Genomic DNA, 26,976 nt, shown 5'->3' on the forward strand with positions numbered 1-26,976 from the left:
TTCCATTTAAGGAGAAAACTTCAAAACGGACAGAAATTTTCATCAAAAAGAAAAGCTCAAAAACAGAGCTTTACAGGAGCATCTGAAGTCCATCTAATTTGAACACGGTTATATTACCGAGCCAATTCCACCAAAAAAAATGATATGAAAATTTGCTTCTGGTTTCGATCTAGCGTTGATTTAGATTTTTTTTATGGGCGGCAAACAACAACCGATTGCTCTTGGCTGAGACGACAGATCGTCTTTTCAGGCCAAGAGCAACTCTGCTCTCGTTTTAATGATTTTGAAGTCGCCAATATGGGTGTCTCTACTCTTAAAACTACAACTTAACAAGTCTTTTCCACTCGAGTAACCAATGAAGCCATTAAGCGAAACAAAAACAGGAGGAGAAACCTCCGCGACTCAAGCGGGTAGCCTCACTTAATAAAAAGGGGGAGTGTGGGGCGATGTAAAAACAAATTAGCAGTGTTCGCCGCCTTCCAGTTGGAGGAGACAGCAGGTTATAGAACGTGTGGCGATATTTGATTTCATAATTGGCCACGTTGCTAAATTGTGTGTTTAAATAGGAGCACGAGTGTCTATTTGTATTTACGCGATGCGATATATCCGTTAAAAATTCGCCCCCGGCCCCGTGTCTTGTTAGTGTTTGTCGACGCCATTTTGTTCTAATAGCAGTTAAGCGCAACAAACAATGCCTCAGACTATTTGCTGGCATATTTAACTGTCGTTGCTGTTAAGTGCCGTTCCCGTTTTAAAGATCAACGGTGCCAGCCCCACGGCACAATGTCGCTACTAGACGCTGCCGGCTAGAAAAGCTGGTAAGTCGAGGCAGCAGTGTCGCCAGAAAACGCCAACACCACAAACTTAGCAACAGATTGCTGGCACCTCAGCACCCAACTTGGCCCAAGTCGGCTACACTTGTAAGGGCGGCACAGCAGACAACTGCTCTCAAAACAAACTATGCCCCCCAGCGACCCACGGGAAGGAATCAACTGCAAATTTATCCCCTCCTGCCTCGGAATCAACAGAAACGAAGACCTCAAAATCACACTACAAAAGGGGGGTTGGGTTCAATTTGTGGCTCTGGCTGAGATTCCCTTGAAGGTGCAATTTCTTCAACTCAAATGACAAATCGATGATTTTACATTTTGACTAAGTGACATGTTTTAACAGTGTTCCTATCATCACAAATTTGACTTCCCAACATCTGTCAATAATCGAATTGGACTAAGCGAAAGAATACAACTAAGAAAACTTTGTATATTTATTCTCAAAATTCGCACCCGCTAAATTAGCTTTCAAATAGAAAGATTTGATTTAGTTATATTTTTAGGAAATTTTTACCTTGGGGCACAAATCAGGAAAAAAATCAACATCTTGTTTAAATGATGTTGACGTTTGGAACAACCTTATTTGTTCATACAAAAAATCGTCTAAATAACAACCCTGGCTTTTATATAACTTCAAAGAATTCACTCTTAAGGCTAATTTTCCAGGCAAATATGCCTTATTTGAGAAAATTATGAAATAAAACGTTCTCATTAACCTGAAAAACTGACACTTTCCTATTTTTTTAAGGTTTAGATCGTATTCTGAAAAGTGAAGACTGAGATGAATTAACCACAGTAACTAAAATTAGCATAGTATTAAAACTAACCATGACAACTTACAGCTAAGAGTGACAACTATTAGTTGTTATTTTTGTCGTACGTGAATCAAAAATAAGGTTAAAAATGGTCGGTGATTATAGTAATTTTGTTGTTAATCGGGTTGAAACTACAAAAAACTGAATTTAAAAAAATGAGTAATCATTTTACCTCGTCGCTACTTTTCCACCCTCAAGGCGGATTCACTTTCAAAATCGAACCATATTTTTCAAAGTTTGTAAGCACTTAGCAGGACACCGCATAACACATGTGGAGATTGTTCTTACAAATTAATTCAAAGTGTACGCATTCTTAGCGGGGAATTAAGGAGGTATTAAGTAACTATTAATTCCCGCTAATATTGCCCGAAAGGGTCAACAATACGCAGTCAGGTAGCAAGCCATACCTCTGGTCATAAATTTTTCAATCACAGCGCCCACAAAAAAGTCTATGAAAACGTGCCTGTAGAATTTTGTTTGGCCAGTTTATCGGTTGACTATCAATGTGCTTTTACCGACCCTAATTGTTGACTCTCATATAAACTCAACTCATTTTAAAGGTAAAAATGGGATTTCTTAAGTGATCTTTCCTTGAGAATGAAGAAAAAAAATCAGCTCTTCCTTCTTCAAAATAGCCTGCGCACATCACCAAATTAAATCAGATTGAAGTAAAAGGTTAATTCAGATTTTAAAAATTTGGATTGGACTAACTTTTTATTACCCTGGGGGCTCAACATTGGAAAGAGTCAAAGTTTCTCAACCAGTTAAATAATTTAAACAGTTGCGTGCACGTCTTAATCTTGGAATTGACAGCAGTTCTTCCACGAGAGCTTAACTTTTCTACTCACAACTTCGGCCGGTCTGAAATATCTGGGATCAACTGTGACCCTGACTGCACCAGTGGCCTCATCATAGCCAACCTCATCCAGCCCCTCCCCTCTCCACCTAAAACACAACCGCAAAATATGAGTCATGAAAGCAGAACAGAAACAACAACCTGTACTTCTTTACGTTTGATAAATACAAAACATAATTTGAGCGCAGAATAACGTCAAAATAATAATTTTCGTAAAAGGTCAAAATAGCTCTATACTTTAAACACACAAAACACTAATTTGAGAGAATTGTAGCCAACCGACTGCCGGAAAAGCGTGAATGAAATCAACGAATTTGATAAGTATAATCAAAGAAAAGTTCACATTTCGAAATTCAAAGAAAAAAATAAGGCCTTAAGCTCAAGTTTCTAGAACAATGAATTATCGACATTTTTTGATAAAAATAACCCAATTCGAGAAAACTGGATTTTTAGGTCGATCACGTTTTTCTTAACTTTACACTTTTGCTGTTTGATAGCCGATTTTCCTTCATTTTAACAAGGAAAATGGACTCAACTCAAAAACAAATAAAAAATAAAAATCATATTTAAGCGTAAAGACTTCTTCCTGAAAGAAAAACCAAGATAAAAATCACCAAGAACCGTAGAAAAGTCTTCAACACGTACATTGCCAATTTAAAACACATCAGTTCACAGTTATTTGAAATTCAAACATAGCCAACAAACAATTGGAGAAGATCAACGAACGCAATGAAACAGAAAAGTAATACCTAGTTTTTTTTAAAACAACTTCAGCTTTCGAAGAAAAAATTATGGTCTTAAAGTTCTTTGTTTTCAAGAACAATTTATGATTGACACTTTTTGATGAAATCAACTCAATTTGAGAAAACTGGATCAATAGAAACATTTTTTAATCCGCTGGAAAATCTGAAAAATGAAACCTACTTTCGAAAAAAGAAGTCTATAATTCTTTCCGTGACTTTTACAATTTTGGTGTTCGATAGTGGAGTTTTCCTTCATTTTTCAAAGGAAATGAGCTGAACTTAGAAAAGAGTCAAACCGCGAACAAACAAAAACTAAGCGTGAAAAATTAGAACTTTTAAAACAAAAGCACAAGACCTATATCAGAGTATTCGCTACCTTTATATCTCTTTACCCTTGCGATAAGCAATAGTATTGCAATCGGGTACTCAATTATTTCCCGACCTCTCTCAAATCTCAGTTTTTGATTTTAATGAACAACGATATTGAAAAACTCCCCCGCATGAGCGGCTACGCCCAAATTTTAACACGAAGTTCTGGCCCTCTAAATAGTCAAATTTTTGATTTTTGTTTTTGGCCACTCAAAGTTTTTTACAACAAAAAATATCGCCCTAGAAAAACTTTTGATTATTTGACCGTTTTTTTGAAAGTTTTTGACTTTTCTGGAGAAGTACCCTCCCAAACTTGGAACTTAGGGTTCAATCAAAATGACAGGTTGCGTGAATCCCGTCTGCATAAGCGGCTACGCCCTATTTTGTCTTACAAAAAGACATTCTCGGAAATGTCAAATTTTTTGATTTGTTGAGAGTTTTTTTCGGACTTTTCTCACTAACTATCCTGCCAAATATGATATCATAGCTTAAGTCGAAACAACAGGTTACTGAAATCCTACTTTTATAATTGGGTTGCCTATTTTTTTTAAAATTATGGCCTTCAAACAAGTCATAATTTTAAAACTTTGACCGTATTTTTGAAACTTTTTTACTTCAATCGATAAAACCGGTTTTGGGATTCTTTTATACTTTAGCGGCCATGATCTGATTTTTGCAAAAAATAAGAGATTTCCGGAAGTCAAGTTTTTGAATTTTTGATGACCGTTTCTTAGAAAATTTTTGAATTTCATAAAAAAAACCATATAAAATCTGAGATGATAAGTTCATGAAAAAACCGTTTGCGAGATTTTTTTCTGCAGTAGCGGCGACTCCTTAAACTTTTGTAAGTGGTTTGTTTTGTTCTTGCGAAAGTAGATTATCTCCAAGTTTTTTTTACTCTTTTCTAGAGAAATAAGGTTTTGGACACTTTCCGTGCCAATTGTGTTGTATCGCAAGTGGTGCGCAGCTCCGCTTTGCTTCTGTGTATCATCTTAAAATTTTAACACTTGGAAAAAAGACAACAGACAGTTGAAAAAACTTCATGAACGCACGGAAATAGAAAGAAACAGTGACTTGTTTTGTGAAAAAAAAAAAACGTTACACTTCAAAATTAAAGGAAAAAAATGTATAGTTTTAAAGCTCTTTGAGTTTATAGAACAGTATATCACCAAAAAAAATTTTTGATGAAGATAACCCAATTTGAAAAAATGGATTATTAGGTTAAGTTTTTATTCCGCTGAGAAGTCTGAAAAATAAATTCCATTTCTAAAATTAGAAGTCGATCACGTTCTTCCTGCACTTTACCTTTTGCTGTTTCATAGCCAATTTTCCTTAATTTTAACAAGATAAATGAGCTAAACTTAAAAAGAAATTAAAATTCAAACAGCGAAGTATCATATTTAAGATTCAAAAAATTCCTGAAAGAAAAAAGAAAATCAACAAGAACCCTACAAAGTCTTCAACACGTTCATTGCCACTTTAAAACACATTGGTTCAAAGCTATTTGAATTACAAACATAGCCAACAGACAGTTGGAGAAGAGCAATGAACGCAAGAATCAAAAGTGACGACTAGTTTTTGAAAAAACTTTAAATTTCGAAGAAAAACATACATATAGCCTATAAGATCTTTAATTTCAAGAACAATTTATAGTTGACACTTTTTGATAAGGATAAATAAATTTGAGAAAAATGGGTCAATAGGTAAAGTCTTTATTCCGCTGGGAAACCTGGAAAAAGAAACAACCTGGAAAATAAAAGATGATAATTTTTTCGTGCCTTTTAGATTTTTGTTGTTCGATTGTGGAGTTTGCCTTCATTTTTCAATTTTATCACGGCCTAAAAAAGTATATGGCGTTCATTGACTCTTAAAAATCACCAAGACTTACGTTCATGGCCCTTAAAAACTAATATCCCATTAGAAAAAAACTGGTTCAATAGGTCGTTTTTATTTTGTTGAGAAATCTAGAAATGAAAATCCACTTTCAGATCTGAACATCAATCAAGTTTGTTTTCACTTTATTCACAATATCGTTATTGGATCGCAAAAACTGCCTTCAATTCAGCAATTAAGTTTAAATTGAACTTTAAAATTAAAAGTCACGAAAAATCAAATATGAACGTGAACAAAACGAACACAAAACTCAACGCAACCTAAATAAGTGTATTCACTTCTTATTATTGACACTTTAAATTAAGGAAAGTTTAAATGTTGACACTTTACAAAACAATAACTGCATTAATTTTTCAATAAGTTTCTATTAACCGAAAATTACCAAAACTAAACTGGAAGGAGGTGAACTTGCAGTTAAGCCACTTGTTTACATGTAATCAATGAATTTGAAAAAGAACATGACAGACTAAAAATAGAGAAAAACGAAACAAGAAAGCAACTGACTAAATACCTTAATACGCGAAAACTTCATTCGTTCTCTGAAATTAAACAAACATAACCAACATACAGTTGGAAAAAAATGAAGGAACACAAGAAAAAAAATCTTACTGTTTTTTTAATTTAAGTTTCAGAGAAAAATAGATGCACTTAAAGCTCTTTAAATTTCTAAAAAATTTCTAGTATTTTCCGAAAAAAAACGAACCTAATTTGAGAAAACTGGAGCATTGAGTAAAATTTTATTTTGCTACGAAATCTGAAAAATAAATTCCGCTTTCGAACCTAGAAGTCGATCACGTTTTTTGTGACCTTTTAACTTTTGGTGTTCGAAAGTGTAGTTCGCCTTTCATTTACACAGAGGCGAAGCTGCGCTTCGCAAACACTTGCGAGAACACGACAAAAAAGCAGCTCTATCAAATGAAATAAGAAAAAGTAGAAAAAAGCCTCGAATTAGCAAAAACTCGGCTACGTGTAGGATTCGAATCTGCGCCCTACTGCAATCAAAAGATTTAGTCTCACCCATTATCCAATCAGCCACGCAACCTTAAAAACCGACAAACGCTACTCACGAATAAAGCAGCTACATGCGCTAATAAATTGCCTAATCTATTCAGCAAAAAAGGCACCACAAAAAGGCACCACATACGAACAGACACAATTTTGCAAGTAATAACTTGGAATATAACAAACTGAAGGAATCCACACTAACTTTGCATGTAACAAATCGGAAAAACGAAAGGCACATTATGTATCAATTATGAATTTCAAAAAAAAAATACGAGATATACTGAGTAAGAAAATTTGAAATCGAGTTTTCATTATTGTTACGTTGTTGGAAATTACTTTTTTGGTTCATTTGATGAATTAAAAAAAATGCATCAACAGTGGTAACTTATTACTATTTGAACGTCAAAGCACATGCTTTGAGAAAGTTGTAAATATGCTTCAAAAGTTGCGCCAACATTTGCGACTTAGGTTGGAAAAAAAGAAGGTTCGTACTAATACCCTCGCTTCGCAAGTGTAAACAAAGGAAATGAACTGAGCTTTGAAAAAAAAACTTTGAACTGAATTTAAAAAAACTTAAAATCAAACCGCTTAAAACAAAAAATCATCACGACCTATATAAAAGTCTGAACTACGTTTATCGACTCTTCATAAATTTTCATTATTTTCTCCTGAAAACAGGAAGCAAACAAATTTACCGTTGAAGTTGAATTCATGAATTTAAAAAGTATTGCAATCTGAGTTTTGACTATTTTAAAATATTGAAAAAAGCAAGTTGTTTTTTCACTTTCAAAACCATCATATCGAAACATCTTTTTTTTGAATTTTTTTTTACGATTGTCACTTTTAATCAAACTTAACAAATTTCAGAAGACGAGTCATTAAGTTTCATATACCAGTCATTTTCACTAATAAAAACATTTTTGACTAAAAAGTCTGTTGTTATGTTTTGCACTATTTCCACATTCACATCTGAGTGGAATTTCGCTATAAATTCGATTGAGTCCACATAAGCATTTTATTTGGAACTCACATGAGCTCATTACTTTTGATACAAATCATGAATTAAAAAAACAAGACCTAAATAAGACATCACGTTCATCTTGTTAGTGAAACACGACCTATGCGACGGCAAATTCACTTAATTTGTACAAACGTTTTCTTAAAACCGCACAAGCTAACCAAGTGTCACATTTTTGGCATCAACCGTACAATCTCTCCACCCCCCCCCCCCCCCTTAGATGTCTCCACTTTAGTTTAAAAAAGCGAATCAGTATTTTATAAGGAGCTGTAGCAAGTTAATTTTCCCGAGAACTTCGATTATCTCAACTATATTTTCAACCAACCACTTAACACGTTTACAGTTCAACCGAATGGCAGATTGAGTCAATCTTGAGCCAATCAAAGTCAAAACTGAGTTCACAGCCAGATATTTGCGGCTTGACATTTTCTCCCCGGTCCCCTTTGACTTGTGACTTATTTTGCTTTAAAATTTTTGCCCGCGAGCTATTTGCACAATTTAAATTGATAAACAGGCGCAGGTGTCTATTCAACTGTCAACGAAGACCGTCATACAGTCTGAAATGCTATTCACAGACTTCAAGAAGGAGATGCTCAGAATAATTTCATTCTGTTTTCAGCGCCTAATTTCGAAAAACAAATTAATTATGCGGAAAACAAGCATACACTTCCCATACTAAGTTTACCCAAGAAAGTCCAGATGCTAAACAAAAATATAGCTGACCATTCGCTGTACAGTCTTGTTTTTTCAGGCTTCTTCAGCTTGTTTTGTGTGAAAACTTCAACCCGTTTAGCTTTGAGTTCAACCTGTATTTTCACAGCTCAATTTTCTTTTTAAAGCCTGAATGGAACCCAGATTTATCCGTCGGATTCTAAAAGCAATGAAATCATGATCCATTTTCAAAAAATTCTGTCATCAAACTGAACACTTGAGAGCTGCGTTTGCAACCATGACCAGCCATTTTAAACTGGATGACTTTAATTGGTACTTCGAATTACAATTCAAACAACAATGACACGGAATGCCGCGCAAGTCTGCATTGAAAAAAAAAACAGGGGAGAAAACGTTTTTTGCTCGTTATGATCCAAAAAACACGTTAGTTGTTCAGCGCGCGCCGAAAAAACCAATGTTAAATAAATGTATGCTTGCGCCGAAAATTGTAGTCTTAAAAAAGTATACTCTGTCGCTGAAGAAGCTTATAGCAAACTTTCAGGGTTGATCGACCAAAAACACTTTTGGTTCTCAGCACCTGTACTCTGCCCACGCCCCTTTTTAGTTTGGACCTGCGCTTCTACCTGTACATATTATTTTGTCGTCTGTTTTCAAGAAGATCTACAAACCATTGACAGTAAGTGGAGCTCAAGTTTGATTGAACTGTGGAAGGATTCAACGGTGTTGAGTGTTGGCTGCTGCGTTTGAAATGTGAGCTGCACAAGTGTATCACTAGCAAAGATAATGAATTACGAATGTTTATTCTCAAAACACATTCACAACAATCTCTAAGCTCAGACTATTTTCTCCCTCCGATCCAGATTAGCAAATGCGTTAACTTGTCACTGAGGATCTATTTCTTTGGCGAGCAGGTATTTCTAGTTAAACCTACTTAAGTTGCAGCTTGGCCAGTTAAGCGCGGCTCACCGCTAGATTCCAATCCAGCCTGTCGCGGCAACCCTCCAATTTTGGTGTCACTTCAATTATCGTCGCTTCGCTTTCTGACACTTGATTAAGGACTTAACGCCGCTCTTGAAACTTCAAGACTTCCGGAGAATCGAATTTCAAACTAATCCAATTTGTACTTCTAGTTTCAATGATTTATGTCACGTAATGTTTCAGTACCACAGTACAGCAACTCTTTGGCGCTCAGTTTAGGACAAAGATCATGAAGCAGATGCTCACGAATTTATGACCCAGAAAAAATATTAGTGAAACAAACTTTAACCAAAAGGAAGCCCAAATTATTATCGCTACTAGTAAATCACTACTTAAATACTAGGTCTCTACTCTCTTGCTGATTTGTGTTTGTCGATGTATGTAAAGGGAATTTTACCCAGCCTAGAAAAATATTTAAAAATTAAAAATAGCCGATGAAATATCTGCAATTCTCCGTGCTGAGTCAACAATTCGTGTGTTGGTTCGTTCAATGCGGCATATAATCTTTAGTCTAGCTCTTCTGTCGCAAAAGTTGACGCCAAAGTCCTGTTCAACAAGCTTAAGAACTTAATACTCGTTTTCCTGAAGTGCTACATCCGATGATTCCGAACTCCAAGTGCTTCAACTTGGCGCCACTTTTATTGACATGATTTAAGAATTGACATGAAAAGAGACCTGCTTATCCAATGGCATAATTAACACAGCCAGCATACAATTGGAAAAGAGTACGCAGGTCAACAGAAAAACTTTTTGCAAAAAAAAGATGGCCTGAAAGCCCGTTGGATTGCAAAAACAATTTATGATTGACACTTTTTGCTAAAATTAACTGAATTTGAAAAAACTGGATTGATGGGTGAGTTTTTTTTTTAATTTCGCTGGGAAATCTGAAAATTACATTCCACATTCAAAACTAGAACTCGATCACGTTTTGTGTGACCTTTACACATTTGCTGTTCGATACTGGAGTTAACAAAGGAAATGGAAAAGAAATCATAAGTCAAACCGCGAAAAAAAAAAAAATTGAGCCTGACTTTGCCTGAAAAAAAAAACAAAAAAATCATCGCGACTTATATAAGAGTCTGAGCTATGTTGATTGACTCTTAACAAGAGTAGCCGGTTGCTGTACAACTAGCATAAAGTTCCGATCACAGTTACTTTTAAAAATTTACAACTTTACAACTTTTCATGTTTAGAACAATTTTTAGGCGCGTTATAGAGAGAGGACCTAGAGGAGAGCTTCGAACCTTATCATTGGCCTTAATTTACCAATTTTTTTTTTTACAAAAGGAACAAAAAAAAACTTTGTAAAAATTTCAAATTTTTTACATATTGCTTTTTGAACTTTTCAAATTTTGAAGGCCAGGGAAGCACTTTGAAACCAGATCAATCTTCAATAGCTAATCCTCCTTTGGTGAAACTCGGGAATCACCTCACTTTCAGTGGTCAGAACAAAAGCAACCGAAGACAAAATTCCTCCCCGCTTTTCAGTGGTCAGAACAAGAAATTCCTACAAAATAATCTCTTGCTGATTTCAGCTCGTCGCGGGAAAAGCAATTTTATTCAGCACAGCACTCAAATTGGTATCTTATTTCTAGTTCTATATTTGGGCGCTTCTTTTAGCGAAAAGTATAAGTTAACGACAAGTATAACAAGTATAAGTTAACGACAAGTATAAGAAAAGCAGCATTAAATAAGTGAAATGAGAACAGATAGAAAAAGCCTTAAACTTTGCTACGTATGCGCTTCGAACCTGCGACCTGGAGAATTGCAGTCCAATCACCTGCCCTCTCGGCCACGAACGCTTAACTACTGGCAAACACTAGTCACAAATAAAGCAGCTACATATGCTGACAAATTGCCAATGCAATGCAGCAAAAGTGGCACCAAATACAAATAGACAAAACTTAGCAAGTAATAGATTGGAACCTAACAAACTGAAGGCATCCACACTAATTATGCATTTAAAAAATTGGAAAGCATAAAGCCATATTATGCATAAATTATGCATTTCAAAAAAATTGCGAGATATATTGAGTTAGAAAATTTCTGAAAGCGAGTTTTTATTATTGTTATGTTGTTTGAAACAAATAGATTTTTTCGCTTCAATTGATGAATTAAAAATGCATCAACTATTTTCATTTATTACGATTCGAATGTCATCAAAAAGCCGTAAAAGTGGCACCAATATTTGCGACTTAGGTTAGAAAGAAAGAATAGTCGTAGTATAACACTAACGCTCACTAAAGTTCGCCAGTGTGAAAAGAGGCTACATTCAAACCACGCAAACTCAAACAACTTGTATAAACATGGTTATATAACTTGGTCGAAGCTTACTTGATGTTAACATCGATGACCTTGAAGGATTTTTCCACGAATTCCTTGACAGAGTACTGCTTGCCAGTGGCCACCACGTAATCTCCAGGCTTGTCCTGCTGCAACATCAGCCACATGCTCTAAAACAGACACTACCTCTCTCAAAACAATTACAAAAATATACTTTATGCGTTCAGACACTTAACGTTTCAGACAAAAAACTGATAAAATATCATTTAGTGAGCAAGTGGTCAGAACATTAATATTCAATGCCACTTTTTTAAGAATCAGAACGAATGTTAAGTGACCTAAAATTACAAATTTTGCAACTGAAACTAATAATCTAGGCATTTGAATTAAAGAAAACACCCGACTGTTGTAAATGCGTAATTGAACCCAGGGAAACAAGAGTTTAAAAAAATGAAAAATTCAATGTCATAACACAGGCGAGGCGGAGCTTCGCATCACTTGCGATAGAACACGAACATTGGAAACATCAAGTCGAAAAAAAATGAAAATGTCGAAAAACAAGTCTACCAAAATGTCCTTCGTATGTCTCGATAGAAATTCATTTCAGGCAAACAAAACAAAGAGGAAACGAAGCCGACAATCTTTGAGGAGACACAAGTTGAGCCGAAAAATTAAGATTTTATAAATTTAAGTCCCTCTTCAAATTTCATTGGACAACACTTGCACTTGCAACTAGAGGCCCAGCTAAAGCTGAGGGTAACAGTTTGATCTTTTGAATTTATTGCACCGATTAAAAATGAAATAGGTAATTTCAAAAATTCAAAAACTGGGCTTAAGATAAAGCCTTGGTTGTTTCTCTAAAATAAAAAAGAGGAATTTTTGACAATTTATTAAAACATACCATTTTTCTTACAAACAAAACATCTGGGGGCCATAAATTTTCTTGTAGGAAAATTTGGTTGAAGCATCTTATACAGCAAACTTTTTGTCAACCCTTTCAGTCAATTGAACACAAAATCTAACCTTGGGGAGGGTCTTTTTCGAGAACAAAACAAAAACTTCATAATTCAAAATCCAAAAAAAAATGTCAAATATTCCCCCAAAAGAGTTTATCGAAGGCTGTAAAAAGTGAGGTATGGTAAAAAAAAAAGACTAAAAGAATATGCAGGCACACAGGGATGTGGGCGATCTTACCATTAATGCCACTAAATTAAAAATCGGTATAGCAGTTTTTGAGAAAAACTAAATTTTTTAAGTGAAAAATTTTTCCAAAGCCTTTCACAAAATAAAATAGAAAACCGATTCCAAGCATTTTCATCAAAGTCTGTTTTTATCGAACAAAAAATGAAAAAATGCTTACAACACATGAAAAATTCATTATGTAGCAACAAAGCGGACAAACTTTGAGCAGACACCAGTTGGGCCGGAAAAAAAAACTATTTAAAAAAATTAAAAAGTTTCAAGGCCCCTAAAAAATCTGCAAAGAAAGTTCCTGATAGCACAAGCTAAATCCATGATGCGGTCAGTAAGCCGACAAAATTTGAGCAGACAAACGAAAGTCCTACAGTTCCATTTTAACTGGAAAAAAATTGAATGCCAATGCGTTCAATTTCATTGCGTTTTCTCTAGACTGAGTGGGAAGAAGCCTGCAAATTGTTCAGATTCGTTAAAAAAGCAAGTTCATTTTCTTACAGATTTTAAAGGAAAAAAGTTTACGGGAAAAATCTAGTTCCCGATCACAGGACACTTGTTCTCGCAATTTTAAAATATAGCCAACAGACAGGTGGAAAAAGTGAATGAACGCACGAAAACAGTAAGAAACAGGTGAAAAAAAATAATGACCTGTTTCTTAACACAAAAACTCAACTTTTGAAATTCTAATTGAAAAATTGGATATCACAAAAGTTTTGAATTTCGAGAAAACTCATGAGTTACACTTTTTTTCTCAACCAAATTTGAGAAAACTGGATGTAAATGTAAATTTTTCCTTCCGCTGTGAAATCTGGAATTCACTTTCGAAACTAGAGGTGGATCCCACTTTTGATGTACGATAGTGGAGGTTGGCTTCCTTTCAACAAAGGAAACAAACTGACCTTAAAAAGAAATCAAAAGTAGAATTGAAAGCAAAAAATTTTGAGCCTGAAAAGTTTTTCATGACTTTTCCTCAAAAAAATCATCACGACCTATAGAAGAGTCTGAACTACATTTATCAACTCGTAATAACTGACACACAAAGTGGGGCCAGCTGTTACTAGCTGACCACATTGGAAAACATTAATGTCTTCAAATGTTATCGAAGTTAATTAATACCATGTAAGAAGGACGATAAAAAAACTCGCTTTGAGTTGCTTAGCTGAAGAAAAATATTAACCACACTAAACAAGTATAGCCGGTTGCTGCGGAAGTAGAGCAGAATGCTCCAAATGTTTTTTTGAAAACACTAAAAAAGGTTTTCAACTGTCATAGTAAATAAAGCAAATCAGGCAAAGGTTTTTGTCAAAAATGACTAGAAAACAAAAACAAAATTCAATTCTCACTTGCTTTATTCGCTCAAAAAAGACCAAAACTCAAACATTTCAAACCGGTTTTTCTTGAAACTAAGACATTTTTTGAAAAATGACGTTCCAATCAGGAATCAAAAGGCTTTACTATGATAAACCACTCCACCCATAGCGATGATTATTTATGGCAAATGTTTTGGTCGAAAAACAAAAATAAGCCTGCACGCTCACCTTATTCGCTCGAAATTAGACCAAAAATATTATAGATCACTCCACCCAGTCCAATGATTATTTGTGGTACCTGGTTTCGCGTGGAAAACAAACAAAACAAGAACACACCTGAATACAAAATTCCTTCCTATTTTCAATGGTCGGAACAAAAACAAAATTTTTCATCATCTCCGCACACTCCCGTGTAAGACAAAGGCAGTCCAAAAGTTCATGTAAGTTTCGCATTGAGCTGATCGGCCCCAGAAAGCTATTTAAAGCATCAATATCAACAAGGATAGCTGATGACTAATTTCTTTCAAACTACTTTTTCATTTTGAATTTCAAATTTAAAGCCGTTTCTTGTTTAATAAAAACAAATAGAAAATAAATCGAAAGAAGAAGATTTCAGCAAAATACTGTTGGAAAAGTAGCCCTAGAAGGGCCAAATGAAAAATAATAATAATAAAAATAAAAGAACACTAATAAAATTCTGATGTGTCGGAATCGAACTTGCGACCTCGAGACGAAGAGTCTCACGACCTCTCACGTGCACCATGGACGCTTAATAATCTACCATTAAACCAGATATAAAGGCATAATGCTTATGCAGCAAAAGTAAAACAGAATCTTAAGCTATTGCCGCAAAAGTGACACCAAACTTATAAGCAGTTTTATTTGCAACTTGCATTGGAAAAAAGTACACTTCGTAATATGAAACTAAGCTGCTCATCTGTAAGTTAAAATATTCGACCCCATTTTTCTCATCACAGAGACAAAGTTCTATAACTCTTTATGGAATCTGAATTTAAACGTTATTTCAGCTGTATTAGCTATCGTTCGGCAGTTTATTTACATAATTTAGGCGCCCTTTCTGTAAATTTTTGATATTTTTTTGGTTAAAAAAAATTAAATTTTGCTAGCAAACGGCGCTTAAAGGAAGAAAAAAATAAAGAACAAAAATTTATCATAGCAAAAAAAATGCAGTAGAATTAATTGAGTGTCCGAATTTCGTGAAATTTGTTATGAAATTCGGGCAAATTCAGACAGCCTTTTAGTTTTTTAGGAATTCAAATTACAGTTGAAACGTCTTTATACCACACGTGATCCCATATGAGCTTTCCTGGAGGCAGTCAAAATGGGGAAGAAAAAAAACCTCCTCCAAGTTCCTTCCCTTCACTTCGTGAAGTGGTCGGAACAATTAAAACATAAGTTCGCTCTTAACTTTGTCCACTAGTGTAAGTGAAAAATGTTCATAAACACTTAAATGTTTTTTACCTCTACGTAGTCTTTTGCGTGTCCCCAATCTCGTTTTGCATCCATGTTGCCCAAAGAAAAAGACTCAATTTTGCCCAATTTAATGTTGGCCACACTGCGAGTGATTTTTCTAGTCACGAAATTCTCACCTGAAACCGGGAAGATTAAGTTTTCCAAACAAGATGACTCTCTTCAGAACAACAACTCTTTCTTAACGGTTATAAAAAATTTTGGGATTTAAATATTGGAAGATTTAAATATATATCAATTTTGTAAAACTTGGTCTGTCGGATCTTATCTATCTAAAGATGTGACAGCATCTATTGCTCATTATTTTGCTTGACAACTGCTTTACCTCTTCGAGGACTTTCGTGGTTAAACAGGATGCCTGATGTCACATGTATGTTATAACCTTCTCTGTACACTTTGGCTAAGGTATGGGCAAACACTTTGGCACACGCTGAAACATATCAAATGATTGAATATCAATTACATTGGAGATAAAAAATCATAAATTCTCAGCGAGCCGAAAGTCTGTAGCCTAGGCAAAATTTCATAAAATTAATTAAAAACTACTAGCAAATAAATATAAGATCATTATGTGTAAACAGAACAGTGAATTCATGTTCCGCTCAATCGAATTAGAGCGACCTCAAAGCGTCGCAAAAATGGCAATATACTCTAACTCTACGCTTAACTTGTATAACTGTTTTGATTAGTAATTTAAACTTGACTCACCATATGGAGATCTAGGATTAAAGGGCGTCTTTTCGGTCTGTGGAATTTCAAGCACCTCTCCAAACATTTCACTCGTTGAAGCTTGGTACATTTTGCACGTCTTGTCCAACCCCACAATTCTAATGGCTTCCAAAAGTCTCAAAACACCCATACCGTCAACATCTGATGTGTACTCGGGCATCATGAAGGAAACCTGAATCAAAAGATTGATTATGATTCTTTTAGGCTTTTCTTTCGGCGGAAGGCGAACAATCCTTAGGCCCAACAAGCTGAACATAAAATTACCACTCCAAACATAGCCAACTAACAGTTGGAAAAGAGTGATGAACGAAAGGAAACTGAAAAAAACTGACTTGTTTTTTCAAGAGCCTTCAACTTTTGATTTTCAAAGAAAAAAATAGATGACCTTAAAGCTCTTTGATTTTGTGGAACAACTTAGTATGGACACTTTTTTGTTAAAATTAACCCAATTTGAGAAAACTGGATCAATAGCTGAAACTTTTATTTCGCTGGGAAATCTGATAATGAATTTCCACTTTCGTAATTAGAAGTCGATCACGTTTTTCAAACCCTCCTTTTAACAATGGAAATGCACTGAACTTAAAAAGGAAACACAAGTCAAACCTATATTTTAAATTTTAATTGACTTCTTTCTGAAAAAAAATCAGCAAGGCGGCCTACATAAGAGTACTCACTACGTTCATTATTCTTAACAAGGCTTCAAGATATGGCGGTTTGATGAAAATCCGCCTCTTTTCGTACGAAAAAACTCAACAAAGGAGCCAACAAAAAATATACATGTTATTATTTGCCAGTTGCTATGCAATTGGCACCAAAAATTGCGACCAGTTATTTACAAAAACCTAGGTTTTGTTTAAATTTATGTCTTCTCTTTTGTATGGTCTGCGTTTCACTAAGCTTGAAGAAATAGATTTTAACAGTTAAAAACAAAATATTATTTAGCTTGATTCAAAAAACGTCGGGTTATTGCATTACCTGCTCTTTTCTCGCTTTTAAACATATTTTTCTTGACTTTTTGGATGTTTCTTTACACATTTACTCGAAAAAAACTTGGAAAGTCTTCATTATCAATCGTTCACGACTGAAAAAGCTTTAATATGCTATATCAATCAACATGTTATGACAATTATTTGTGGAATCTGATTTTGAGCAAAAGAAAATTCGACAATCGAATAGCAATTTCCTCGCCACTTTTAGTGATATGGGTGTTGATGTTAGTAGCTCCTCGCAAGCATTGATTCGTCTGCTGCCCCAACTCGCTTTTGTCGTTTATTTTCAAAACCCCACAATCGTAATTGTGATATCGATTTGTCTCGTCTGTCAAACAGTGACTATGGCGATCTCAGGGTTCGGTAAGAGCGAGAAAGCCCCCTATTTCGGTCCTGAGAGAACTTCCTGGCGGAGCAGTTTTTGATACGGAGAAACGAGAGAAACTGTCGAGCAGTTTTTAATTAGTGCGGAAAATCGAGAAAAACTCCTAATAAGAGTTGGTTTTTGTTTCTGGGGAACCTTAAAACTCCTCCTGTCCAAATGTTTTTGAAGCCAGTTAGTAAATTCGATAGGTTGGTCTCACAGGTCGTCTATTTTTAAAGTTGTTGGTTTGCCCGGACAGTTAAGAAGTACAAATACGTCATGAGGACTATAAAAACAGTTAGGATAGATGTTATTGTTGTCCTTACTGATTATCGATAACAAGCTGTTCAGATGAGTGGTATATCCGCAGCGCAGTTGAGCAAGAAGGCATCTAGTACGACCAGGAAGGCTACTTTCTTACTGTGCGGTATAGATACTCGTTGAACCGGTTAGTTTTGCAGTGTTACTGTTGATTTAGTTTATAACTTCCGTCCGGTGAACGTTTTTAAAAGCAAGCTTGTAATCTGATTGTGAGATAGATACATCTTTGTCGAGGTTATTTGTGTTTCATTGTGGTATTTTTCAGCCAGACTATTTCAATTTTCTAGATTTATAGTTTAGGCGTGTAGTGTGATAGTCAGCAGTAAGGCTGATGCGCTCCGACTAATAATTGTTTCTTTGAGAGTTTTGATTGGCAAGATTTCGGTTTCGCAATGAAGGTGCTCTAGGGCTCATTTTAGTGCAACCGTATGCAACTTTAAGAGCAGTATTTTATTAAATCTGGAGGTAATTTCATCTGGTATTGCTAAGCGAAGGCGACCAGACTGGAGCAGCATAATTGAGAACACTACGCTCAATGACATTCTAATTAACAAAACGTTTCTTTTCTGCAGGCCCAGTTAAAATCAGAAAGTTGTTTCAGAAAATTATTTCTCATTTTAGTTTGTTCATATTATTACTGATATGGTGTGTAAAAAGATTCACAACAGTGACGCTCAGGATTTTGGGCTTGTTGCTTGTTGGTAAAACAGTCTTGTTCATGATGACATTAGTTTTGTGTTTGACCTCTTTTGAGCAAATTTCATCAAACCCTGCATAACTTTCAGTGGTCGGAACAATGAGCTTCCATCTTTGATTTTCCACTCTTCTTATTTTTCAGACCCTTTAGTTTTCCCGTTCCTTTTTGATTTGTTACCGTGTCGTGAACAAATGATCAATTTTTACAATTGTTGGACAAATTAGCAAACATTTAAAAAGAACAGCCGGCTTCAAAAACAAATTAGCAAGGTTGATTTCTACTTTTAAATACTAGCCGACCCCATTCATTTTAACTTCAGAGATAATTCAGAAATAACAAACAAACTTAAAAAAAAAACCTTTTTTTGGAAAAATTTCTCAAAAATTGCTTTTTGCGGATGGAAAGATGCGGCGCTAAATTCAGCTTCGACACCTCCCTATAAAATAATTCTAGATCTTGAAACTTCGGAAGACTTCTTACAGGCGTAAGATTCGTAAAGCGGCGTAAATCTTCAACAAATCGTTAAATCATCAACAAACTGTTTTAAACGGGGACATTTTTGCGTTTTGCCAGCGAAGCAGGGGGTAAAACATCATCGACAGGAGCACTGATAAGTTGAAATTGCATTTTCGGATCATGAATAAGTTCAACACGCAAACACTAACGAGAACACAAAAAGCAGCTCTATGAAGTGCAAAAACGTAGAAATAAGCGTCGAATTGGTAAAAACTTGGCAATGTCTCGGATTCGATTTGCGACCTAAAGATTTTGAGTCTCATGCACTAAGCACTCAGCCACGGACGCAAAATTATACTCAAACTTTAGTCACAAACAAAGCAGAGAGCAGATGCTATGAAATTTCCAATGCTACAGATCGTGATGATAGCAAAAAAAGCCACAAAATAAGCGAAATTTTTTGATGAACAGTTTTATTGCAAGTAAGCTTAGAAAAAAGAAGGCTCGTACTAATACACTACGCTTGCCGCCGGTGTAAATAAAGCGAAACAATTATTTATTTACATTGCCATATAAAAGGAGTTACTAATTGCTCTAAATAGTTGATAACGCAAAATTTAGAACCAGTTTCTCCGATACCATTACACTTCCCAGCTCAGATCACCATAAGATATATAATCCGAGACATCACCCATTTGACGTTTACTTGTCGTACATGAATTTGCGTGGAAAAAAGCACCCAAATCTAAAGTTCTCTTACATCTTCGGCGGTCTGAACAGCAAGTAAAGCCTCGAAACTAGAAATATCCCATTTGGCTTCTTGACTAAATCGAAACTTCCAACTAAACGGAAGCAACGGAATCCTGGATATAAGTGTCAAAGAACACAAGGAAACGGAAAAAACTTCGAACTTCAAAGAAAAGAAATATATGGCCTTTGAAGTTCGTTGAATTTCAAAACAAAATATGATTGAGAAAACTGGATCAAAAAGTAACATTTTTATTCCGCTGGTAATTCAGAAAAACCGAGTCCATTTTGGAAACTGTTTCACATTTTTCGTTACCCTAAATTTTTTGCTGTTCGATGGTGTAATGTACCTTCCTTTTAACAAATGAAATCAGCTGAACTTGAAAATCAAAGTCAAATCGGGAAAAATAAAATTTTAGTGTGAACATCTTTAAATAAATTCAATATAAAATTCAAGACCGCAAACATCTGAACCATTAGACCACGTCAATACGGAAAGGTCAGAAATAAACAAACCAGAAAAAAATCAAATTATTGCAAGAAAAAAAGGACCACAACCTTTGTACAAATCAGATTTTAGGAATAACCTTCGCTTATCTTACGGATGGAAGGGATGTACTTAACAATCTCCACCCCTTTCAAGAAAGGGGGGAAGATTGTTAAGTAGATCAAAATGGTCGATTTTTCCACCAATCAGAAAGCAGCAGAATTAGAACTCTCCATAGAAAGCTCAGAGCTAATTTACTGTATTTATTTATAGTGCATTTTTAAGTAGGTACAAGAGGGGGGAAGAGCGGGGGTGGGGGATTGTTAAGAAGATCCAATGTAAGTCTCCGAACACCCAAGCACACATGTCTGCGCCGTCAAAAATTCTATAATTCTCTCTCGCCTTTTCTGTCTGTTTTGTCCCAAATGCAATCTCAAGAAATGGAGTCTAACCCCCTGCCCTCTCGGCCACGAACGCTTAACAAACGGCAAACACTAGTCACAAATAAAGCAGCTACACATTGATAAAATGCCAATGCCATTCAGCAAAAGTGGCACCAAATACAAATAGACACACTTTTGCATGTAGTAATTTGGAATATAACAAACAGAAGGCATCCACACTAACTTTGAATAAATTAAACCTCAACCCTAAGCCACATTATGTATAGATTATGCATTTCAACAAATTGCGAGATTTATTGACATAAAAAAGATGAGAAATCGAGTTTTTATTAATGTTATGTTGTTTGAAACAAATAGCTTTTTATCAACTGTGTTAACTTGTTACTAGTCGAATGCCAAAGCACATGCTGTCAAAAAGCTGTAAAAGTGGCACAAATATTTGCGACTTAGACTAGAAAAAAAAGAAGTTCTTAAAAATTTCCTAAACCAGCCGAGTTGATAAAATTACAAAAAAAAATTCGGATAATACGGATACGTAGAGTCCGGGAGATGAGTCCTTTGAACAAGTTATTTACTAGAAAAATTTTAAAAAGCATCAAAAAAGAGAAATTAAAAAGAGCAACGCGTAGATTCATCTAAACCGACAACACAAGACCATTACTGGAAAAATTTTAAAAAGCCTTAAAAAGAGAAATTAAAAAGAGCAACGCGTACAGCCATCTAAACCGACAGAACACAAGACCAAAGCAAATTATCCCAGAAAAAAAACACATTTTAGAAATTATTCCGACAAAAACACACGTTCAAACTTCATAACTAAAATTTCAAAAGAAATCAAATTGATGCAGGGGCGGATCTAGGATTTTCTCGAGGGGGGGGGGGGGGGCGGATTTTCAAAATTTTTTTTTTAGGTCGACCAAATTGATTTTTTGAGCTCTCCCAAAGCACTATTTTGCCCCTATTTTGGCTACATTTTCTGGGCCGCAGGCAAATTTTGAAAAAACAGTCAAAAAAGCAGTTTTTGGGCACTTTTTGAAAAATTTTGACAAAATAATCGCGCTTTTTTTGGTGCGCGCTCCCCCTCAAAGTTGGTATATATTGGCGCCACAGGCGCCTTTAAAAAATTTTTAGGGTTGGTCGGCCAAAAATGGATTTCTGAAAAAGTATCAAAGGGGCCCTTTGGGTCGGCAGGGGGTCGAATCCCTGAGGGGGGTGGGGGGGGGGGCGAATCCCTAAATCCGCCCCTGAATTGATGTATTTAGCAATTTTTTAAGCTGTGCGCGATCATAACTCCCATTTTCAACGTCAAACGTACCTGAACATGACTTTGAGCTGCCAAATTGTAAATTTCATCTGGTTTTGTTTCTGACAATATCCGCACGAGACTCGAGGTATCAGTGAGGTCACCATAATGAAGTTTGAGATCTGAAAAGAAGAACGCATTGCTATACTAGAGCTTCCAGTTAATTGAGACGGTCCAATTTGTCAACACATAACCCAGAAAATTAAAACCTTACAACAAGGGATACATTTTGAGAAAAGAAAAACATCTAAGTATCACGAAACTCTCAAGTACAATTTTGAGCAAAAAACAGCCTTTTTATGCTCTCTACAGTGAAAAAAAAATTACTGAGCGGCAAAATTTACCTGAGCGGCAAATAACTAAGCGGCAAAATTAAGTTTTTTTTTTAAATATCAATCTGAATAGCATCAATTATTGCAGAAATTTGGTAACAAAAACGTCAAAAGCTAAAAATTTTTGTATTCTACCACATCCTTCTCTATATCATAATTATCACAAGTTAATATGAGGCACATTATTGCTAGTATACAAGCAAGGTAGTTTGATATCACCCGTGATTTAAGATTGGCCAAACCCATGTGATGGTTTCTCTTTTGATCCTAGAAGATTTCACGACTTCGCTTCAAGGACAGTCAATAAATTTGAGTTCGTTAAAAACTCTTAAACCAGATCAACTGTAGAAAGAGATACTGATTTTTAAGTGAAATAAATTACCTTTTGCTGCAAAGAAATGGTGTTAATTAACTTTGAACGCGCTTTCTTGCCAGACAAGAGCTGAATGACCAAAATTTTCCGAGGGCTTTACACATATATGCGGTAAACTGGTGTCGTCGCATCACGTATACATGTCACAATGCATATTTCCTGTAGTGAGCCATGCCACTACAAGAAAAAAATTGAAAAAGTTGAGGCAGCGAAACAAACCCACAACAAGCACAAAAAAAGTTGAGAATTTAAACTTGGACTCCAATGAACGCTTATTTTCTCAAGATCTCAAGATAATAAGAACTTGTACACTATTGTTACACGGTAAACAATGAAAATAGCACTTAGGAAACTTAATCAGCGAAAAAAATCTCCGGACATTGCACGCAATTATCATGAAGAGATTGCTAGGTTTAGCTTAGTTTAAATCTGATCATCAGGTCCAGGTGATGATTAGGCTCTTGATCAGCTCATTGTGTATTCCTTTCCAATTACCTTGTCTCGTATATATCAAACAAAAGTTTAGCAGTAGGCCAAGTTCATCTTAAGTGCAATGGAATGTGTTACACACAGAGGGATGGTTCAGCTATGGAAGCATCTCTAGCAGTCAAAGAGATCGAAACAGTTTTGACGAAAGCAATTCCGGAAACTTGCCAGCCCATGGAATATCTTTGCATCTGTTCAGAATTTTTTAAACGATAACGTAGGGAAAAAAACAGTTGTGTAAAAACTGTTGAAAATGGTTCCATTAAAATTGGAGTGAGCTTCAGGAAAATGAATTTATGAGAGAAGCAAAATCGTTTGGTTTGCTCGTCATGCAGTGCGTAGAAACCACAAAGGAGATAAAGTTCTTCCTCGGGTACGTCAATTTTACCGTGAAAAAAGTGAACAGAGATCTGGAGGAGAGATTCAACGCTGTAAATAAACATCCAAATCTTTAGCCCACTGTAAAAAGGGGGCTTAAGTAAAAAGTTGCAAATCCATTTGGATATGTTTCGTTGACTCACGTAAAAAAAATGTTTTTTGATGGTATCAAAAACTAACAGAGGCAGGGACCGTTCCTCATTTTAGAAGCTCCACACCATTCGTAGAAAAAAGAAAATAGGGCAATATTCAACGCAAACTTGGAAGCACTTCAACTAGGAATAAACTAGACAAGGCCATGAAATTGAATAAAAAACAAAGATAAAATGGCATTTCCAAAATTATGAGTAGCTAGGATTGCCTTCAGGGCCTTTGTCAAAAACATCACAAGAAAGGTCAACAACAGTTCATGCAAAGGTTAACAGCAGGGGGGTCATGATTATAAAGACACACTACTCATGTTCGTTGTGTAGTATCGGCGCAATTAGAGTAAGTTAATTATATTTATGGCGTGAGACCTAATCGAGGCACCAAAAAGCTGAAAAAAATGCCTATCTTTAAGGGCAATATTTTGGCAGGAATTTAAATCAAAAAAGCTTTACGGGCTATCTTGTGGTGTAAACACTGAAAAAAGGACTCACTCGTAGTAAAAGATCTTATCAGTGTAGAAATGAGGTTACGAGCGCAGGAAAGACATCGGGGTTTTAGACAAGGCAAACACTAAAATCAAGCTATTGAATTTAGAATCAATTCTCATGTGAAACGAGACTGAGAATACACACGCACTAAATGAAGCTAAACTTATTGTTCCAAAATTGGAATTTTGGCTTATAGACAAAAAAATATCAAAATCGAAATAAAACAGTGACATACTGCAATATAAAAGAAAGAGGAGGTTTGAAATTTTACGTTTGATAAGGTAAGAAATACGAGTTGTAGAAAGTGTCAGAAACTTAGTTCACACTAATTGCTGTTTATCTAAATTCTGAGCGAACTTCATAATTGACTGTGTAACTAGATATTTTTTGAAAATGTTTTGTGAAGGTAAAGTTTCCCAATATGATTTTTTGATCGATGATCAGATTGTAAAAAGTTTTTTTTTGATTGGCCTGATACTCAAAAATATTCGTAATTTATTATTTTAATTCTGTCTATAAGTTGAAATCAACATGAAAATCAAAATTTTAAAAAGTACACAGTTAAGGATCATATTAGGCAATTGTGGAATTCAGATGCATTTTATTTTTTTCGGCTTAAATTTCCATGGGCTGCCACATTTTTGTCTCTTTGGTAAAAATTTAAAAGAAACAGGTTTGAACTTTAAATGAGTTTGTATGTTAGAGGATTTTTTTAGATGATGTTCTTGAATAATGATTCTTAGTGAAAAGGATGTGAAGAAATAATCTTTTTAAATACAGTATTATTTCGCTGCATAAACACATTTTTTGGATTCGACAGTGTTTAGTCAGCTGATGGGTTGGGTAGTCTATTTTCTCTTATTAGCTGGAAATAGGCTGTCGAGTTTTCCAAAAATGGCATTCTCCAGTAACAGAAAAATAAGTTTTCAAAATTCTGTATTTGGTTTCAAATCTTATTTTTTTACGGTTGCAACATGTTTTACTATTTAGCTTATTTTTAGTGGTAATGGTTTATAGTAGTAGTAGAACAGGATTTAGGGTTGTTATCCCATGGGTTTGCACCCAAAATGTAGTTTTAGTGTTAATGAGTTCTGAGTTTTCCATTTGGGTTACAGTTTCCACATGGACACATTATTCGCCATGTGCAGCTGTCCATTTCTGAGTATCTTTCGAAGAATTTCCAATAAATTTCCGCTATGTCAGATTTCTGTATGTCAGTTAACTGTTTTGAGGTATGTCGAATTATGACATTGAAAAGTGCTGGGCATCTAATGAAAAAGTCTGAGTTGGTTTTCTTAAGGCCAGTTTTCGGCATTTGATATTCGTTTCTTTTATTTTGTCTCGTTGAGCTTTTGGTGTTTTCGGCATATTGGTTAATGTCAATTTCGTAGTTATTGCGAACTATAGAAATGAACAGAAGGAGGTCGTGCATTTCAATGTACAGAGACAGCGGTAGCATTCTTAATTTTTGTAGTCTACACTTATATGGGATATGTGAGTTAAGCGAGAGTTATAGTTATAGGACAGTTTTTTGAGAGGTTACGCTTTAGTGAGTAAAAAGCCGATAGCGACTTCTGACAACGGTTACACGCATTTACATTCCATGAGAGAGTGGGTGTTACTAAAATTCCTAGATCCTTTTGTTCAGTTTCGATTTTTAGGATATCTTCATTAATTTTACTTTCCAGCTCGTTTTTGAAATTAACGAGAGTACATTTTCCGGTATTTATATCGGCTTCACAGTATATTTTCCGTTTAATACTTCTATAGAACCAAGTATCTCCTATGGCCTCGCGCTGAATCACTTTGTCTACCTCGAGATGGCGATCTGTTATGTCGTTGGTCAATTTATCAACTCGTGGGGGGATGCCTAACACGTATACCCTTTCGCACAGATGGGATAGTTGCTTAGCAAGTTTTGCTAACTCTTTTCCAATGTCTTCGGGATCGCGTGCGGAGGGTTGGGAACCGTTGAAAGTGTCGTTTCCGGCAATAAATAAACAGATTATTTCGTACTGACCTTTCGTTGGTAAATGATTCTGTACGTGAAAGATCCTACCACCAGGAATTGACAGAATGTTGAAGTAATAAATTTGTTGATGTAAAACATTGTTTTATAAGAACAAGCCATTTTTTTATAATTTTTTTTCTTCCGGCGACATTAGGGTTTCGATCAATTATAACTCAGAGTTAGTTTTCAATTACTTTTTTTATTTTCGTTTATTTTCAACACGAACTTAACTTTTAAAATCTCTTTGATTCTGCATAATTTTACTGTAAAAAAATGAACACAGATACTTAAGCAAATTCAATGTGTTCTAAACTTTTTAAGCTATAGCATCGCAACAAATTTCCTCCTGACTCAGAACGGATTCAAGATTTTCTGTTTTGATAAATAGCATTGTATCATCAGCATAACGATCGACCTTAAGGTAATTTGGAAACTAATGATTCAGATTACTTAAGATAGATTGAAAATAAGTTGAACTAGCACTGTACCTTGCAGAAGACCTTGAAAAAATTATAACAAATTGATTGCGTATGATTTTCAAAAAAAATTTCGTTGGATCCTACTACATTTACAGCTTTCAGCCAATTTTGTGGAATATGCCATTTACGTAAAAGAACTCAAAAGTTTGCGACAATGAATCTTTCAGAAATATTCAATCTAATTTTAAAGGTGAATAGATTTTCTATAACCGAGTCTTTTGGCCCAGAACTTGTAAATAGTCACGTAAGAAAAAAACTAGATAATTTATTTAAAGTTGTTGACTGTTAGTTCAAAGTGCACGAGACAGAAAAAATATGAATCGAA

At 35.2% G+C, this 26,976-nt stretch overlaps 3 protein-coding genes across 10 annotated transcripts in view; 1 reads left to right on the top strand and 2 right to left on the bottom strand.

The window, feature by feature from the left end:
* LOC134845631 (metal transporter nramp1 homolog) overlaps nt 1-26,976 on the bottom strand; it is a 505,909-nt gene that overhangs the window by 409,412 nt on the left and 69,521 nt on the right. The gene's annotated exons all lie outside the window — the stretch shown is intronic.
* LOC134845632 (TATA-binding protein-associated factor 2N-like) overlaps nt 1-26,976 on the top strand; it is a 159,948-nt gene that overhangs the window by 2,937 nt on the left and 130,035 nt on the right. The gene's annotated exons all lie outside the window — the stretch shown is intronic.
* Nucleotides 1-26,976, bottom strand: part of LOC134845634 (GDP-mannose 4,6 dehydratase-like) — a 50,973-nt gene that overhangs the window by 2,213 nt on the left and 21,784 nt on the right. For both annotated transcript variants that reach the window (XM_063862645.1, XM_063862644.1), the window contains exons 4-9: nt 21,967-22,076; nt 16,166-16,358; nt 15,783-15,887; nt 15,449-15,576; nt 11,514-11,632; nt 2,494-2,590 (exon numbers count right to left, since the gene is read on the bottom strand). In XM_063862645.1, coding sequence (XP_063718715.1) covers nt 2,494-2,590; nt 11,514-11,632; nt 15,449-15,576; nt 15,783-15,887; nt 16,166-16,358; nt 21,967-22,076 — 752 coding nt within the window. The remainder of the gene's footprint in view (nt 1-2,493; nt 2,591-11,513; nt 11,633-15,448; nt 15,577-15,782; nt 15,888-16,165; nt 16,359-21,966; nt 22,077-26,976) is intronic.

This window comes from Symsagittifera roscoffensis, chromosome 5, assembly GCF_963678635.1.
Source record: "Symsagittifera roscoffensis chromosome 5, txSymRosc1.1, whole genome shotgun sequence".
Classification (NCBI taxonomy): domain Eukaryota; kingdom Metazoa; phylum Xenacoelomorpha; order Acoela; family Convolutidae; genus Symsagittifera; species Symsagittifera roscoffensis.